This window comes from Vipera berus (assembly GCF_964194415.1).
Source record: "Vipera berus genome assembly, chromosome: 2".
Classification (NCBI taxonomy): Eukaryota; Metazoa; Chordata; class Lepidosauria; order Squamata; family Viperidae; genus Vipera; species Vipera berus.
Window position 1 is genome coordinate 226,111,042 of NC_138203.1, and position 19,948 is coordinate 226,130,989.

General features: G+C 37.8%; 1 protein-coding gene across 1 annotated transcript in view; it reads left to right on the top strand.

The window, feature by feature from the left end:
• Positions 1–3,488: 3,488 nt before the first annotated feature.
• Positions 3,489–19,948, top strand: part of LOC308661407 (sodium- and chloride-dependent GABA transporter 3) — a gene marked incomplete at both ends in the record, with an annotated part of 106,088 nt that continues 89,628 nt past the window's right edge. Inside the window, 4 exons of the mRNA XM_081316329.1 lie at positions 3,489–3,708; positions 11,000–11,134; positions 11,997–12,137; positions 17,032–17,122. Coding sequence (XP_081172455.1) covers positions 3,489–3,708; positions 11,000–11,134; positions 11,997–12,137; positions 17,032–17,122 — 587 coding nt within the window. The remainder of the gene's footprint in view (positions 3,709–10,999; positions 11,135–11,996; positions 12,138–17,031; positions 17,123–19,948) is intronic.

The window sequence follows — 19,948 nt, forward strand, 5'->3', positions numbered from 1 at the left end:
CTCAGGGTGGTGTACAGGGCAATAAATATAAAAACAGAATACAAAAGTTAAAAAACGATTAAATATAATGCCCAAGTTTAAAACAGTAATTAAAAACATATTAAAACCCCAGCCCTAACCCATCAAACCAGGTCAGATTGCTCAAATGAATACGCTTTTAGATCGCACCGGAAGGAGCGAAGGTCGGGGGCCATCCGGAGCTCAACCGGCAAGCGGTTCCACAGGTCTGGCGTGCCCACAGAGAACGCCCTCCCCCTGGGGGCCACCAATCAACATTCTTTGATCGGAGGCACCCTGAGGAGGCCCTCTCTGTGGGAGCGCACTGGACGGAGGGAAGTTGACGCCGGCCGCAGGTGTTGCCGTAGGTAATCCGGACCCATGCCATGTAGGGCTTTGTAAGTCATTACCAACACCTTGAATCTTACCCGGAGGACAACCGGCAGCCAATGCAGCTCACGGAGCAAAGGTGTAACATGGGAGTATCGGGAGACTCCCAGCACAACTCGCGCGGCTGCATTCTGCACCAGTTGGAGCCTCCGAGTGGACTTCAAGGGCAGCCCCATGTAGAGAGCATTACAGTAGTCTAGACGAGAGGTCACGAGCGCATGAGTAACTGTACGCAAGGCATCCCGGTCCAGATAGGGTCGCAACTGGCGCACCAGGCGAACCTGGGCAAAGGCCCCCCTAGTCACAACTCCAATATGCTCTTCTAAAGAGAGCTGTGAGTCTAGAAGGACCCCCAAGTTGCGCGCCCTATCTACGGGGGGTAATAGCTCACCCCCCATGGCAAGAGATGGAATAATTGGAATTTCCCGGGATGCCGGCACGAACAGCCACTCAGTCTTGTCAGGGTTGAGCCGAAGCCTGTTCCACCCCATCCAGACCCGGACCGCTTCCAGGCAATGGGACATCACGTCGAGGGCATCACTGGGGTGGTTTGGGGTCAAAATAAAAAGCTGGGTATCATCAGCTGGTCCCTCGCTGTTTCCAGATGGCCTTGTGGAGCTAAGATTGAATGTGTTTCAGCATAGATGGCTACCACATTGGCTCCCGGCTGGCCTGGGCTGGGGCCAAGGCAGCGGGGCTGTTCCCTCACTATTTCCAGGATGGCTTCACGAAACCACTTTGTGGGGCAGATCCGGCCCCCGGGCCTTGTGTTTGACATGTCTGCTCTACAAGTATCATCTATATATCTATTTCTGTAGAGAAAGGTAGGACGTGCTCTCCTCTTCTTTTTCAGTCTCTTAAATTGGCTGGCTATAAATCTGGCTATAAATCCTCTCAGTCTTCTGGTCACCAGATTTAATCTCCTGCCTTCTTCCTGGTCCTTAAGGGCCTTCCAACACATAATATTAAGCACTCAAATCATTTGATACAATACGTTTTTGATTTAAGCTGTGTGTTTTTTTATTTGAAGGTAATGCAGTGGGTTAGATAAGGATGAATTAAAAAATAAACACATACATAGCAATATCTTTTTCTTGATCCAAGTTTGGAGAAGGAACAGCAATCCTTCAACTAGATTGCTTTCTTCAACATTTTCTCTGAGGACTTTGGTGCTTTGCAAGGTGGCAAAGAAAGAGGTGTAGTCAAGGGAAGAACATTGCTGCTCCTACTTTCTCTCTCCCTTTGTCCCTTGGAGACCTGGCTTGATTATGTGCCATTTTAACTCCTAGTGAACTCAGATTTTCTCCATGATGAGCTCTCCCTAACAGGGTCTTTTAGAACTCTCAGCATGCTGCACTGATGGCCATCATGACTGAGTCCATCTACTTGCTGCTGGTCCCTTACAGTCTGCTCACCTAATTCACACATGATCCAGCCTGGCAGAAACAAAGAGTAGGTGTAGGTTCCATGTCTACTCTAGGGCTTCCTTTAGTTTCCTCCTTTCCTTATGAGTTATCTGTCAAACCCAGCTCTTCTCAAAGCTAAAGAGCTCGCCTGAGTTGCTGAGCAAGAGAACAGGAGAACACCTGGAAAGGTTGCCAAAAAAGAGGAGAAGAAGACTCATGGAATCCTCTGGGGCTCCTGCCACCACTGCCTTCTCCCGAGGAGAGGGCCGGGGAAATCCGTCTGTGGAGATTCTCAGTCGTCCAGGTCACAGTTATGCCAAAGATGCTTTTTCCGTGAGGCAACTGGACTTTCCTTGTTAAGAAAGAAAGTCCAGCTGCCTCAGGAAAAATGGGAAGGGAAAATCTGGTTCGCCGGGCTGGATTTGGGTCACAGTGGGAAGGGAAGGAATGTCTTCTCTTCTCAAGCCACATCCTAAGTATTTCCCAGAGGGGAAGCTGACTAAGCAGGGCAAAAGTGCCGCTCCTCCTCTGGTTCTAGCTAACCTCCGACCCAGGTACCAGAGGCGCTATCCAGTCCAGAAGAACGAAAGCCCAGAGAGCGGGGTGGGGTAGCGGAATTCGGGCTTTACCTCTCTGCTCCCGACTACAAGGCGAACTGGAGGCGAGAGGCTGCGCTGTTCACTCCTTGACCGCCTTTGCTCGGCCGCCCTCCTCTCAAATAAATGCGGCTGCCTCCCACCGCCCGTGCTCCCAACGTGCGCGCTCAGCCTCACGGGCGCGTGTAGGTAGGCAGATTCCCCCTCAAGGTAGGTAGGGGAGGAGCCCCCCCCCCATAGTTTACGAGGAGGTGGAACAGAGGCGAGGAGCGGGGCGGAGGAAAGGCGGGAGACTTGCTGTGTGGGGTGGGGTGGGGTGGAGGGGTGGGTGGGTGCCCGTTTCCTCCGCATAGGCTGAGCAGTCCAAAATCCCTTTCGGAGGTGCGGCGTGGCCGGAGCGCAGCAGCTTTTTGCAGGCGGGCAGCAACAGCGCGCCGAGAGAAGGCAAAGCCGTCCCTGCCTATCACGAGCCTTTCCCTCGCCGCTGGTTGCCGCCTCCGCCGCGGGCGCCTGCCTCAGCTCACCTCGCCTCGCCTGCTCTCTTTCCTCCCTGCCTGCCTGCCTGCCTGCCTCCCTGCCCAGGCGTCAGTGCCACAGGACGGCCAGGGCCGCTCAAAGGTCTGGCGGACGGCAGCCGCAGAACCAGCCCCGACCTCTTCTTCCTTCTGCCAAGAGCGCGGCCGGGAGCCCTGGGTGAGTAGCGCTCAGGGGAAGAATCTGGCCTTCTCCACCCTGCTTAGTCTGGAAAGGAACGGGGGACGGCAGAGTCAGGTCGGGCAGATTTGGAAAGCCGGGTTCCTGGTTAAGGAAGAAACGTTACGGGGTGGGGGTGGGGGGTGGGTGGGAGAAAAACAGGTAGGGCTTCCCCGCTTCGGTCTTCACTTCTCCCAACTCAAGTCGCCCCAAGCCCATCAGCAGGTGTCTGATCTTGCGAAGTTGCCCGGAGCATCTTCTGCACTTTTTTGGTCCTTTTGTGTAGAATGCGAAGCAGACGGTTTGTGGTCAAAGTGGAAAGCGGTACTGAAGCATCCCTGCCGTCTTTACAGTGCTCCCCTTTCCCTCCTTTCTTTCCCTTCTTCTCCAGGCTGGAGAGGGAGTCATGACAGCTGAAAAGGCTATCCCTATAATTAATGGCAAACCCGAAGATGCTCAGGATCCTGAAGCCTCCAGCACCAATTTGGTCCACAGCAACGATAAGAAGGTGCACGAAAGAGGCCATTGGAACAATAAAATTGAATTTGTGCTATCTGTGGCAGGGGAAATTATTGGGTTGGGGAACGTGTGGCGATTCCCATATCTCTGCTACAAAAATGGAGGAGGTAAGATGGCATCCTGTCCAAGTGCACAGCTTGCATGTGCTTTGCCCACCTGCTAAAACACTGAATTTGCTTAATGTGAGGGAAAGGAAGGCTTATCATGGTAGGTTAATATTTAGGCAACAGGAGGCTACCAAGCAATGGAGTGGAATTTAAGAGAGTTAGATATACAAACAGGGGAAAGAAAAGGGCAGGTTGATAAAAGTAGAGGTGGATTGGCTTACTGTAGTTGTACTTATGCTTTTGTGATCCTTTGAAAGTGGATAATTAGTATTTTACTACACAGAAAGATGATCAATTTTTAAGTAAAATATTTTCCTCTTGTCGTTGGAGACAAAAGTCTGAAAAGAATTTGTTCTAGTAGAAGAGTGAGCCCCTTCCTTCATCAGCTTGTAATTAATCCCACACAGCAGCTTCATCAACTCCATGTTGAACAAGGACCATATGTAAAAAAATGAAAAGGGTATATGTGTCAATCATGTTTCCATAATATGCATGTTTATAAACATGACAAGAATAAATCTAATAAAGTAAAATCTTTAAACATTTTCAAAACAAATTTAGATTTTTTTTAAACAGGGAACTTTAGCTCAAATTAGCATTTATTTTTGGACTTGAAATTTTATTTCTGCAAGTTATAGCTGCAGGTGAATATAGAGTTTGCTTGATGTGACACTCACAGTGCAATGCTAAGAGTTCGCTTTAGAACCAAAACCCTAATAGGTCCTTGTAAGAAATCTGTTCTGGATAGCAAATTTTATTGTTACCTGCTTTCAATAAATCCCAAATTTAGAATGATCAATAGAACAGCTAGATTTTATCGTAAGCAAAGGTGGACTTCCAGAAACCAAAGAGTTGCTCCTAAAGCCATTTCAGAGTTTCAAGCTTTAGACAACTCAAACAGATTTTCCTTCAAGCATTTTAAAAAAGAAAAGTTGCACATAGGGGAGAAAAACAAAAAACTTGTTTTGTGATTAACATTTCTACTTTTCAGTCAGGTGAGAACTTTAGCACAGTTATCCTTTTAGTTAAAATGCTTTTAAGAGGAATGGAGAAGAAATGTATCAAGTTGATGACATCCAAGCCAAAAATACAAAGCTTCAATCTGTTCTTTCTCTAAATCAATAAAATCCCTATGTTTGCCTCTCACCTTAACATTCTACAGGTTAATTTCATAGGATCTTTTAAAATAAGAAGCTATTTTATACCAACTCACAGACTTGAAACACTTCTCTTGTACAAAATTCATCTGTCTGAAATGGTTTCAGATTTAGATTTAAAAGAAGACCTGCCAATTGCGTTCAATTTAGAGGAAATGGTTGTTATTCATTTTCTGATGCAAATTAATAGGCTTATGAACACGTAGATTGGTTTTGGACCCAAAGCTAAGCAGGTTGTATTAAAAGCTTTCTGAAGAGTTTTAAAAAGAATCAAAACTAGTGCATGCTTCGTTTGGCAAACTGTATAGTTTTCTTTACCAAAGGTTAGTGTTAGTAACATTAATTTTCTTAGTTTTCCTTCACAATCAATTAGTCTTCTTTAAATTCAGGTACTTAGATTTTTCCTGGATTATTAGGTATAATAGTATGCAGAGCTATAAACATTAATTACGATTCTATGTAGAATTAATTGTAATTTGTAGTCATGCTGTCTAAAAGGAAATAATGTTTTGGTTATGTTGACATTCATCATAAGTTGAACGGTCTAATCTTGTTTTGCTTATTGAAGATAGAGGACAAGTTACTTTTCAGAATCTCTTGGGAGTTATCACTTTTTTTAAAGAAAATAAATGTTTACATGTCATTCCCTTGTTTTATTTTGTCTTATGGATGTTGTTTGAAAGCAAGTCTAAAGCTTTATTAGTATGTATTACTGACTCTGAATTTTGGCAAGCATGATAAATTATGTGGTCACGACATGACACTGTTTGTGGAAGATTAGATGGAAGACTTTAAAGTGAGTTATAACCAAGGAAAGGATCTAGGTTTACAAAATGTAATATTTTTTGGTGTTTGGTATTGTGAGCCATACTCCAAATAATATAATGCAAGAGTAAAATGTCAATATAATCTAAATATCATCTGCACAAGAAGTCTATTAATAAATTCCATCATTACACTGGGAATAGGGTAACTGAAAAGAGATTATGCTGTAGATATTTAGTATCAAGTTTGAAAAAAAAAGGATAGCAGGCATTGAAAAACTAATTACAAGGAAAGAAAAAAAAGTAAACTCAGTACTAATGAAATTATTTTGTAAAAGTTATCAGTTTCAGTAGCTTCAAGAAAACATAAATACTAGAAGTCTCTTTTTCAAATATTTGCTTGCTAAATGTTACACGAGAAACTGTAATATTTTTATTTCAGCTTTTCTAAGTGATTTTATATATAATTTTTGGCAAATTTATTCCATGATATTTTGTTTTGTAGTGATAGCTTTGTAGTGATAGCTTTGTAGTGATAAAGGATTTTATTTGAAGCATGTCAGTTTATTGCTCAATAATATATTTTCCATTAGATATTTCATTTCTTCATCTTTTTTGGTCTTAAGTATAGAATTGACCCTTTAATGCACCATCCTGCAACCCATTCAGTGGGTTTTATAATAATGCTTGACTGTTTTCAAAGAACATTTTTCCATGCCATGTTGAATTGGTTGTGGTAAAACAGATTGTAGCCATCCCCAACTTTAACAAAGACCATGCTAGCTGGGAATTCTGGGAATTGAGGTCCACCATATTTGGATGCTTTCTAGATCTGGATGTTAGCTATGGAAATCAAGAGCAATAGCTCAAATTATGGTAAAATACTCATACGTCCAAAATTCGTGGGGCTAAAATAATTTGTCTGGGTACTTCTTCTTCATTGTTGTTTTTCTGCTGATAATGTTGACCAGCAATTTATGTTGTTTCTGAAGTGAGAAGTATCAACATGTATTTGGCCTGTTGCCTCTGCTATTTTTTTTAACAAAGCATAGTGTGTAGGTGTGTTTGCTTTTCTATGTTGCCTTCTGTTGCTTCATAGTGGCAGAAAATCAAGATGAAGTGAGACTTTCAGTTTAATTGTTCTTATTGATGACGGCTAGTCTATTCTTCATTCTTGTAAGGACCTACCTCAGCTAACCACCCAAGAAAGCAGAACTCTTGAAACAGGCATTGTCTCAAAAGGAAACTTTTATTAGGGGTTAGTGACAGTAGGGAAGTCAAGGTGAGATCTGGAGAAAATCCCACTTAAACGGTATGGTTAAACCAGCAATATTCCTCCTCCCACCAGAATCATAAAGTCTATTTGAAATCCAGCCAATTCACAGGTGGCACGATGTGCGGGTAACTGGCACAGTTGGCGCGCATCTCAAGGTCTTGTCTGGTTTCGTTTCTCTGTAACCGTCTCCCTGATAAGGGAGACAATATCCCCACCCTCCCCCCAGCAGAATGGCAGGCCCCAAAACAAGAGTGCAAAAGTATATACGCAAGGAAAATAATAAGGATTTGGGGAACTGACAATTCTTTTATTTTATGATGCAGAACCTAGGCAAATCATTTTTATCTTACATGGCTAACTCATTTATATTAGTTGACCAACCATATTTCCCTTATTTTCCAGTTTAGTTGTATCAGTAAAATAAATATAAGTGTACAGTGAAAGCAAATATACTCTGTTTGACTTTTTAAACTTTGTACTCTATTCAGTTAAATATATTTAGACATATATTTATTAGAACTGTATTGTTTGGTTCAGAGTAGCAATGAATTACTCAATATCTTTGCTATTGTTTAAATCAGGGAAATAATTCACTTGGAATATTTTATTAAGGAAACTCCAGTGAACCAAATGTCTTCATTGATTAAAGGCTGCATTTGCATTTTCTTCTTATAAGGCTTTGTGCTAGAAGGAAGAATCTAATTCATTTTTACTAGTTCAGTATATATTATAGCATTCTTTTTCAACATGGTGAAGGCTCATGAAGCAATATACAAGTACTTAAGGTAATGATATAATGTGAAACATTATTTTTGATACGAAGTCCAGTTTGAGTATCAAGTAAATCAACAGATTGTTGCGTATTGGTACAACAGACTGTCAATGTGAGTAATAGATTGAGTGTTTAAAGGAACTATATAACCAAATTTAACCCGATTGACATTGTTTGGATATGTTGAAATCTGACTTCTAAACCACCCATTTCCTATTTATTTTCTATTTTGTATCAGAGCTCCCCAACTTGTGTCAAATGTATTGGCTTGTGATGACCATAATTTTCAGACAGCACCACATCTGGCAAGATGCCAGGTTGAAATATTAATTTTATTGATTAAGTGATTTAATTTGCTCAGATTTCTGTCCTGTCAGAAATCAGAAAGGTGAACATTTCCTACCTGTTTACAGTAAAGATGTTAAAAAATAACACCACAAGGAAATTATAATCAGTACTCTGCCCACTACATCACAAAAAATGCACCCACATCTCAGGAGTACTGCAACAATTCATCCCACCTATGAAGTAGTCCCAAATCACTAGATCTTCACCACTTTTCAGAAATATAGCATGGAAGGAAAAGTCATTAAAAATGAGGAAAGGTTTTAATCCCTGAAAAGGGTCAACCAAAATGGCCCTCAAAAATGACGTTCCTTCTGCAGAGTAATTCTTAATGTGTCATTTCTCCCTGTCAAAATTGGATGAGCAGGTTTTTATCCACTATAGATCATCTCTAAGATACTGAAAGTCTAAGCATATTGGGCTTTAAAGGTAGCATCTGACACCTTAAATTGTATCCTGAAGCAATCTGGCAAACAATGGACTTTCCACAGCATAGATTTCACATGGGGAAACTTAGGAGCATTCATAACAAAATAGACTGTTATATATTGAAACAACTGAAGCTTCAGTGGCAACTTTCATGTAAAATGGATTCCAATAAACTAATCATGAATTGATAAAGACTGTCAGTGAAGCCTCCCATTGCAGAAATAGTTACAAGTGGCGCCCAAGTGGGAACTGCACAAAAGTGCTATTGGCTAAAGGCTCTACCTGCATTTTATGGGTTAGCTCGTTTCCATTATTTCAAGAAATCTTGTATTTATCTTTTTTGTTTTCAGTATTTGTTACATTTTTTTTACAATAGTAATGAATAAATTCTGAAATCTAGAATAGGATTATGTTAGCCTTGCAAGGTAATCTGGACAAATATGTCTATCTTTATTGTACAGTTACATCAAAAGAACCTTGCAAGGCTGAAAGTATTTCTCCCCTCTTTTCCTTTTACTGTCTGGAATATTAAGGGAGTCCTTCCTAAAATGCTCTCCACAACCATGCTTTCAACTTTGTGTATCATCCAGTGAGGAATTGGGCAGTCTTAGAAAACCAATAATCAAAAAAATATATTTAGAAAACTTGGAATAGCATGCATTAGTATATATTCAAAATATATTCTCTAAAACAAAACTAAAAATGAAAGGAATGTGCAAAATAAAATAAAAATGCTATTACTGAACAGTTAAGATTATGCAGTTGAGCCAAATGTTCTGTATTGCTGTGAACTAGTAATTTTAATGTAATTATCTATGATAACATTATTAATAAAACTTACATAGATATAAATATATGAAGCTGACATCAGTTATGGAACCAACTCAGTTTTTCAGAGATAAACTTCTCTAAAAGTTTTACTTTTCTATTACTCTACTTAAAAATTGAACAATTACTAATACTAAGAGCATTTGAATCTATGGTGCTTTTTCCATTATAATGAAGCATACTTTCAAATATTGCACTTTTTCTGTAGAATTTTTAAAAATAATATTTTTGTTTTTTCAATGTAATGTATGTACTGTGGCATGCCACAGATAGAAGAGTATCTAAGCATGTTTACTAATTAGTTTGAAAGCGCTAATATACTGTATAGTTTAACTGGGAAAATACATAACTATTAAAAATATGCATAACATATGTAGGGTTAACTATATATTTATATACTCAGTTTTCTATGCAGACTGTGTCTGGTAATTTCATTTATTTTTAGCGAGTTATAAGAACTTAAGAAAACACAGTTAAATTTTATTTTAATGGAATAATGGAGAAAAAAGTGTCCATTACTGAGGAAATCCTAAGAATGAGCAATGATTCATGTCCTTCACAAGAGGACATAATCATACATTGATGCATTGCTTTTGACAATTTATGTCATTTGATTAATGATAAAAATCAGAGTGATAAAATTGTCTAATGCTCATGACATCCATTGGACTAAGTTCCAGGGAAGCAAAATTTCATAATACATTCTTCTGCTACTAATGAGCAGAAATCAGTTATGGACTATACCTATCAATTATAATCATCAATATCTGCTTTCTACATTTTAGTGTAAGTAGGATCAATTGCAATAAACGCTCTATAAATTCACTACATAGAAGTTATTTTAAGTTCATTCTAAAAGCATGTATAGTACACGCTCCATTCCATTGTCAAGTTATATTTAAAACAGGATTTTTATGTATATTTACAATTAAGATATATCAGTTTTAGTTCTGTATGAGAATGAATTGCAGTCACTTCAGATTGATGTTTGAGTAGATTTAAATAGGATTTGCTGGTAGAGATTATAACTGGTGTTATTTATTGCATAAGCAAGAAGTTTTCTAATGGATACATTACAGCTTCATTAAGTCATGATATTAAAAAATCTTCCATACCTTACTTTTGTAAGTTCATCAGATTTAATTAATACCTTGCTGATTGACTTAATTTTATAATCTGAAGTCATATCTGTTGAGCACATATCCTCGGCATTCTGCACTGATATTTGGAAATATCTTTCCAACATGAAAAGTTATACTGTGTATGTGATATATATATATATATATATATATATATATATATATATATATATATATATATATATATATATATATATATATATATATATATATATATAAAACCCCGAATGACCAAATATCCACATACAAACACCCACGAAAACCTCAGAAAACAAATATATATATATATATATATATATATATATATATATATATATATATATATATATATATATATATATATGTGTGTGTGTGTGTGTGTGTGTGTGTGTGTGTGTGTGTGTGTGTGTTTGTGTGTGTTACATAGGATATTATACAAACTTTAACTAAAATTATAATACTTAATTTTGAATTCAAAGCCAGATCTTGTATGTATGAATAGTAGTCTTGTGCAATGATTGCATACATGAAATTAAATGTCTAATTTTATCTTTCTAAAGAATTAGGTCTCATTAATGATATCTATTCACTGTTTGATTTAGGTGCGTTCCTTATACCCTATGTCATTTTCTTCATTTTCTGTGGAATACCAGTGTTTTTCTTGGAAACTGCTTTGGGGCAGTATACTAGTGAAGGAGGAATTACATGCTGGAGAAAAGTTTGCCCATTGTTTGAAGGTATAAATCATATTCATTTTTCCTTTGTATAAGTTTTCAAGTATTTGTTTTGGTGTACACACAGAAGCACCTTTATGACTATCAAAAATATTTTACAGGTAGTCTGAATTTTCAACATTCAAAAGAGAAAGAACACTTCAAATATTGTTGCCCTTAAAGACAACCAAATATATAGTAGTCACCTAATTTCCGTTGAATGCACAATGATCTCCATGAATGTTCTTTGTGTTTACTCATTTCATCTGAGTAATAAAAAATATAGCATAGAATCTGAGATGTAAATTTAGAGATCACATTTGGACAATGAACTTGTTTCTTGGAAAAGTCATTTTCTCAGTTTTCTAACCTATTTGCAGCATGGAAAGTTGAAATATTTGCTTGCCTTACAAATGAATGTTAGCCTAAGATCAAATGCCAAACCTTAAAATGACTTGGAAAAAGTGATCATTTAAAGATTGATTTATTGTATTCTTAATTTGGAATGTGTCTATTTGCTAAATAGAAAAGGAACTAAAAACTCTTTCCTGGGTCCTTTAATCAACCTAATTTCCAATGCAGGTTTATTTTGGGGCGTTATTCTTCTCAGCTCCTGTCTTTATTCCCAGTCTAGCCTGTAGCTTTGGGATTTCCTGATGGTCTCCTATCCAAATACTAATTAGTTTCCTGCTTGCTTTTTTTCAGGGTCAGCTAAGCTTTGTCTTTAAGATAGCCAATTCTTCTACTGTACATAGTACATTTAGACTGGGGGAATGTGTTTTAGAAACTAGAGTGTATCAAGTATGCATTGAGACTGTTTGTTATCTAAATTCATGCTTTTGCTTTCATTTATAGGTTAAAAAAAGTATCTTTCCATGTTTTTCAGGAATTGGATATGCCACCCAGGTTATTGAAGCACATTTGAATGTTTACTATATCATCATTTTAGCATGGGCTATTTTTTATCTATTTAACTGCTTCACAATGGAGCTTCCCTGGGCAAGCTGTGGTCATGAGTGGAACACAGGTACTAGCAAAAAAGTGTGATAATGTAAATAATAGTAATATTTATAATTAAATAGATGTATATGTCATCCAATTCCCAACTTTTATTTCCATAAAAACACTGAAAAAACAGTGACATAGGTAATCATATCAAAAAGTTGTTTTATGAAATTTACAAACAGTATATAAACTAAATGTAGATACTGTTAATGTTCATTTGTGATGAAACAGTATGTTGTATTGTTCTTTTACCGCTTAAACATTGAGTTTTGAAGATTAAAAGGCTTATTGATACATAATATCTCCGAATTTTATTCATTTAACACATCTTCCAAATCTTTGTGAACATCTTAAATTCTGAAAAAAACAACAACTATAAAGCAGTCCTTACATATGATAATAATTCAACAATACCTTTAAATTATTAAAGAACAACACCTGCCTATCCCAGATCCTGGGAAAGGACTCATTTGGTGGTCAAAAAGGCCAAATCCAGTCTAAACATCTGGCTGATTCTGCAACCAAACTTGTATGATGCATTCTCAATAACTCTAGTCTACATGGTACATGTATTCATTTTTAAATACATTATTCTGATCATTACACTAAATCAGGGGTCTTCAAACTTGGCCCTTTTATGACTTGTGGACTTCAACTCCCAGAATTCCTCAGCCAGGATGTCTGGCTGAGGAATTATGAGAGTTGAAGTCCACAAGTCATAAAGGGACCAAGTTTGAAGACCCCTACACTAAATGAACACTGCATTAAGCACGAAGCCCAGACAAGAACATTTTTTCTTTTAGAATCAACATTAATTCTTTGTTGTTGTTGTTAGTTGCGAAGTCGTGTCTGACCCATCGCTACCCCATGGACAACATTCCTCCAGGCCTTTCTGTCCTCTACCATCTTCTGGAGTCCATTTAAGCTCACGCCTACTGCTTCAGTGACTCCATCCAGCCACCTCATTCTCTGTCGTCCCCTTCTTCTATTGCCCTCAATCTTTCCCAGCATTAGGCTCTTCTCCAGTGAGTCCTTTCTTCTCATTAGGTGGCTAAAGTATTTGAGTTTCAACTTCAGGATCTGACCTTCTAAAGAGCAGTCAGGGTTGATCTCCTCTAGGACTGACCGGTTTGATCACCTTGCAGTCCAAGGGACTCGCAGAAATCTTCTCCAGCACCTCAATTCTTTGGTGCTCAGCCTTTCTTATTGTCCAACTTCCACAGCCATACATTGCAACTGGGAAAACTATAGCCTTAACTATACACACTTTTCTTGACAGGGTGATGTCTCTGCTTTTTAGTGTGCTGTCTAGATTTGCCATGGCTTTCCTCCCCAGGAGCAAGCGTCTTTTAATTTCTTGGCTACAGTCCCCATCTGCAGTGATCTTGGAGTCCAGGAAAATAAAATCTGTCACTACCTCCATTTCTTCCCATTTATTTGCCAGGAATTGAGAGGGCTGAATGCCATGATCTTGGTTTTCTTAATGTTTAGTTTCAACCCAACTTTTGCACTCTCCTTCTTCACTCACAACAAGAGGCTCTTTAGTTCCTCTTCACTTTCTGCCGTTAGAGTGGTATCATCTGCATATCTTAGGTTGTTGATATTTCTCCCAGCAATCTTAATTCCAACTTTTGATTCATCTAGCCCTGCCTTTCTCATGGTGTGCCCTGCATATAAGTTAAACAGGCAGGGTGACAGTATACAGCCTTGCCGGACTCCTTTCCCAATTTTGAACCAATCAGTGGTTCTGTGTCCAGTTCTCACTGTTGCTTCTTGACCTGCATATAGGTTTCTCAAGAGACAAATAAGATGGTCTGGTACTCCCATCTCTTTAAGAACTTGCCACTTGTTTGTTGTGATCCATACAGTCAAATGCTTTAGCATAGTCAATAAAGCAGAAGTAGATGTTTTTCTGGAACTCCCTAGCTTTCTCCATGATCCAGCGTATGTTGGCAATTTTATCTCTAGTTCCTCTGCCTCTTTGAAATCTTGCCTGTACTTCTGGGAGTTCTCGGTCCACATACTGCTGGAGTCTAGCTTGTAGGATTTTAAGCATAACTTTACTAGCATGTGAAATGAGTGCAATGGTACGATAGTTTGAACATTCTTTTGGCACTGCCTTTCTCTGGAATTGGAATGTAAACTGATCTTTTCCAATCCTGTGGCCACTGATGAGTTTTCCAAATTTGCTGGCAAATTGAGTGTAGCACTTTTACTGCATAGTCTTTTAAGATTTTGAATAACTCAGCTGGAATACTGTCACCTCCACTAGCTTTGTTGTTGCTCAGCTTCCCTAAGGCCCATTTCACTTCACATTCTTGGATGTCTGGCTCGAGGTCAGTGAACACCTCCTCATGGTTATCAGGGATGTTAAGCTCATTCTTGTATAGTTCTTCTGTGTAATTTTGCCACCTCTTCTTAATCTCCTCTGCCTCTGTTAGGTCCCTGCCATTTTGGTCCTTTATCATGCCCATTTTTGCATGAAATGTTCCCTTCATCTCTCCAATTTTCTTGAAGAGATCTCTGGTCCTCCCTATTCTATTGTTTTCTTCCATTTCTTTGCACTGTTCATTTAAGAAGGCATTCTTATCTCTTCTAGCTATTCTCTGGAATTCTGCATTCAATTGTGTGTATCTTTCTTTCTCTCCCTTGCCTTTCACTTCCCTCCTGTCCTCAGCTATTTGCTATTATTTTTTCTTAATAAGATATTATTGCTGAAGAATCTTCTGAGATTGTTGATGTTTATTTTCTCTGTGTGTGTCTGTGTAGGCTATCAGGACTTCCTAGAATTGCTGGGAGCAGATACAGATAGATAGACAGACAGATGATAAGAGAGACAGACAGACACAGATACTGGACAGACAAGATAGATAGATAGATAGATAGATAGATAGATAGATAGATAGATAGATAGATAGATAGATAGATAGATAGACAGACAGACAGACAGACAGATATAATAGTGGCCAAAATTATGGAAATGTTTTAGAAAAAGTGTACAGTAGAAATGCCACCTTTGGTTAAGTTTCCACCAGTTTTTCTTCTAATTTCCTTATAACTGTAGCCTTGTTCACTTAATAATACTATTTTACATTGCTTTCTGGGCAACCAATCAACTCTTTGCACCATAACTTTAATTTTATTATGTTTTACAAGCCCACTAAATGAAAGAACACAAAAAACCATAACCAACTTGGTAGTGGTCACATAACACACTGACAAATGTCCTCCTCTCAGCTTCAATACATGGCATCAATAACTGAATCCTATTGTGATCTGATTGGCTCATTGCCAAAACAAGATGACATCTTGTTGTTGTTAGCTGTGAAGTCGTGTCCGACACATCGCAACCCTATGGACAACGTTCCTCCAGGCCTTCCTGTCCTCTACCATCTTCATCTCCATTTAAGCTCACGCCTACTGCTTCAGTGACTCCATCCAGCCACCTCATTCTCTGTCGTCCCCTTCTTCTCTTGCCCTCAATCTTTCCCAGCATTAGGCTCTTCTCCAGTGAGTCCTTCCTTCTCATTAGGTGGCCAAAGTATTTGAGTTTTAGCTTCAGGATCTGGCCTTCTAAAGAGCAGTCAGGGTTGATCTCCTCTAGGACTGACACCTTATTGGCTCTCTAAATACCCATGCTCATTGGCTACAATCAGATGAAGGAAAGCTACCTGATATCAATCTAAGCAAGTTGTGCTTCCTTTTTCTGGTTATTTGGCTATAACTTTTCATAGAATATGGTACAGATAATTAAACAAACTTCGTTGTATTACATTCTTGATTAAATTATCTTTCCATTGATATATAATTTTATGGTGTACACCAAAAACAAAAGTGGTGTTATTAGCCATCAAACCTCAAAAATACACTTTTCCCAAAAGATTTCCACAATTTTGGCCACTATTGTAGATGATAGAGAGACAGACAGACATAGATACTGAACAGCCTAGATAGATAGATAGATAGATAGATAGATAGATAGATAGATAGATAGATAGATAGATAGATAGATAGATAGATAGATAGATATAATTACTATGCCTCTTTGCTTCTGTAAGAAACAATACACCCTCCTTGATCAAACTTGATTTCTCTTATCATTTACATCTCACTTCAGATAGTCTTTTAAAAAATTATTATTATTTTCAGAGTTAAAGTACTAACTTCATCATGGTTGCAATCTAACAAAATTACAAATGGTATTTATCCTACATTATATTTATGTTGATTAATTATATTATTTTAATTAATTTAAAATTGTTTAAATCGGAGTGGAATAGCAGAGAATTTTGAAAAAGCAACATGAAATTAAAATGTATTTCATCTCATCTCTGTAACAATTTAATTTTATTAAGAACTGGAATTTTCTATCACCATTATTGTATTATTAAATAGCTTTGGGGCTTTGATCAGCTCTATAGTGTTCAACTAAATCCGTTTTCATGGACTTCAGTAATTTTTGGCAAATATTTCAGAAATCTTATCTAATATTGTATAATATCCAGCTAGAAAATGTATCAATTCAACTATGAAGAAAAGTTTTGATTTCTTTCCCCAATTTCTGGAACACCAGATTTACCAATATGACTATGCTACTTTCTCGCTTAACAGATTAAAGCTTTTAGCTTGCTGCTTATAGCAGATGATTCTTGAGCCAGTAATATGCATTGGGAATTAAATTGTAATTACTTGAATTGCAAAGCATTTAATTCCTTAATTGTCACTTGCAAAGTCTGTTTCTATTCTTAGAAATTTTTAGTCTTACATTTCCATTGGACAAAGAGAAAATATGTAAAGAATAGGATAATAGGAATTAATTACTAAAGCAGGTGAAAGAACCTTTTTTTTGAAAACTTTACCTCCATAAATAAAAAAATTAAGACAAATGTTATATAATATTTTTTGTTCTATTATAGAACGTTGTGTGGAATTTCAGAAACTTAATATGAGTAATTTCACTCAACAATATTTGCAGAATGCTACTTCTCCAGTCATGGAATTTTGGGAGTAAGTATTAATACAATTTTATTTTAATTGTATTGAAAAGAAACAAATATAAATAAATAAATATCAGTTTCTGCCAATGGAAGAATTTTAGGCGAAAGTGGCTTTCATGTATTCACCCAGTTAAATTAAGACAATTTTCCTCTGATAATATGAACTAAATAATAATCACTGTTCCTCCTAGTGCTATTATCTAATAATATTAACAATTTTAATAATAGTTACCATAAGCTAAATCTCAGAGTTTCGTTTCAAAATTCTATGTGAAAACACTTTCCAACATTATATATTCCACGGGAATAGTGCCAGATACACATTTAATCCCAGTCAGTTGTTACCCACATGATTTTGTCTTCAGTTCAGAAGCTAGATAGAGAGAACAACAAGAAATTTGGTGTTGTAGGCTATACTAGGATGTTAAATATGTCCTGGAACAGGGGTCCCTAACCCCCGGTCCGTGGACGAACATCAGTCCGCAGCATGCCAACAAACAAGCAAAGCCCCATCCATGGGATGCAGATAGTATGCATCCCTGGTACCCATAAGGTTGAGGGCTGCTGTCCTGGAAGACGGCAAAAGCAAACTACTTTAACAGTATTGCCAAGAAAATGTCATAATTGTGTTCATGTAGGAACACACTGAAGAGAAAAATAGAATCTCAGATAAGAAATAAAACACTTGAATACATGTACTGTATATAACTTTAATATTTTTGGAGACAATTATTTTGAATGAGACAGCAATTAGCTCTTTACCAGTGATAAAAAGGTAAAGGTAAAAGTTCCCCCGCACATGCGTGCTAGTTGTTTCCAACTCTAGGGGCCGGTGCTCATCTCCATTTCAAAGCCGAAGAGCCAGAGCTTGTCCGAGGATGTCTCCGTGGTCATGTGGCCGGCATGACTAAATGCCAAAGGCGCATGGAATGCTGTTACCTTCCCACCGTAGCGGTCCCTATTTTTCTGCTTGCATTTTTATGTGCTTTCGAACTGCTAGGTTGGCAGAAGCTGGGATGAGTAACAGGCGCTCACTCTATTATGCGGCACTCGGGATTCGACCCGCCAAACTGCCGACCATCTGATTGACAAGCTCAGCATCCTAACCCACTGAGCCACCATGTCCCTTTACCAGTGATAGTGATAGTGAATGGTTTCCTTTGACTGAGTAAGCTGAAAGTTTGCATATAGGTTTATTTATATCACTATGGCTTTTCTTCTGGTAATATTTATAACCAAAGACATTGTTAGTTATTCTGAGATATATACTGCAGGTATACCAATGTTTGAACAAACACATCACATTTGTGCTTTATTTTTAAAAGATAAAATCTATTTTCAGTTAAAATCTTTTCATGCTGGGGTCATCCTTCTAAGCACCATAAGGTATATTGCAGCTTTCCCTCTGACATCAGAGTATGTCTGTCCCTTCTCTCAGGCACAATGGAGTGCAGGATGAACAGGAATACGCCAGGGGAGATGGTGAATTTGCAGGGTACATAATCTGCTAAAACACAGATATAGACATATCTCCTGTCTTATACGTTGTATTACTCTTTTCAACCTACTGAATCAAGTCACAGAGATTTGTGGTAAGAAAAGGTAAAGGGAAAAATAGCATAAGATGTCATTATCCTGATGGCCCAAGCTCTCATTTATTCCCATAGCAGTAATAATGATTACTATGTTAGGGGCTTAATTAAATACTGTACAACTGATAGTACATCCAGTATGTTTATCATAGCCTTCCCGACTGACATGTTTAGACTGTTCTGCCAGTCTCATCAGAAGCAAGATTTACATTAGTTACTATTTACATGTTTCATTAGTTTAAATGGGACTTAAACACTACAGCTAGTTTTAAGTGGACTCATCTAATAATTTGTGCTGCATTATTGATATTATGGTCAAGTGTTATCTGAGTTAATACCACCCAGGCAGGGCGCCCAATTCTTGAATCTCAGTGCAGAAGTTTCATTGCCTATCCATTTATAGATGCCATATTCGTTTTGAAGATACAAGGGTAGAAAAGAATGAGAAAACAGAGAGGCTGGCGTGCAGGGGAAGCTTTAGTTAGTTCATTATTTTAATTTTATCTTAAAGTAGTTAGAAAGGATAGGCTCTTGTTATACCTTAGGTAACTGTTGGAAAATAAATTGTATAATGTTATTAATTTTAAAAGTATTTCCTATCTTTTTGCATTGAGCTCTCCCAGCATGCAAACAGACTAGCCCTATAAATTGAAATTATGACATATGGGCACACAAATAGTTTCACATGAAGCAACAAAGTTCTGATGTGTTTTACACTGCTCAGCACAAATCTTGTGAAATTAGCATGGGATGAATTTTTGGAGACTCTCATTTCTCTCATTTCTCGTTATCTATGGATATTGCTTCACTTTATTAATTGTAAAGCTGCAATATTAGTACTTCAACAATTAGTACCTATATGCAACTAGCCTTTAACAGAGCCTTTTTGATAGGTTAGAAGCTTTGTTCCATTTAGTTTTGATTTAGTTCAAGGTGGATGCTACCTCTAAACATATTTGTTTTACTTTTGCTTAATTTCATATTAGTGATTTAATATTTTCTGTAGGTTTGTATTTCTGTTCTTCCCTGGTGGGTTAAACAAATTCTTATAAAAGCATGCCATGATCTTTCACCGTCACGTTCAAATTGTTGGAAGAATAAAACACAAGTGTTTTGTTTATGTATGGTTTATATCAGACCTTCTTTCATCATATATTTACATTTAACCACATTGCTGGATTTTTGTTCAATGCAATGTCGAGAATGGGCCCTTTGCCTTATTGTTTTCACACTATGACACTGCA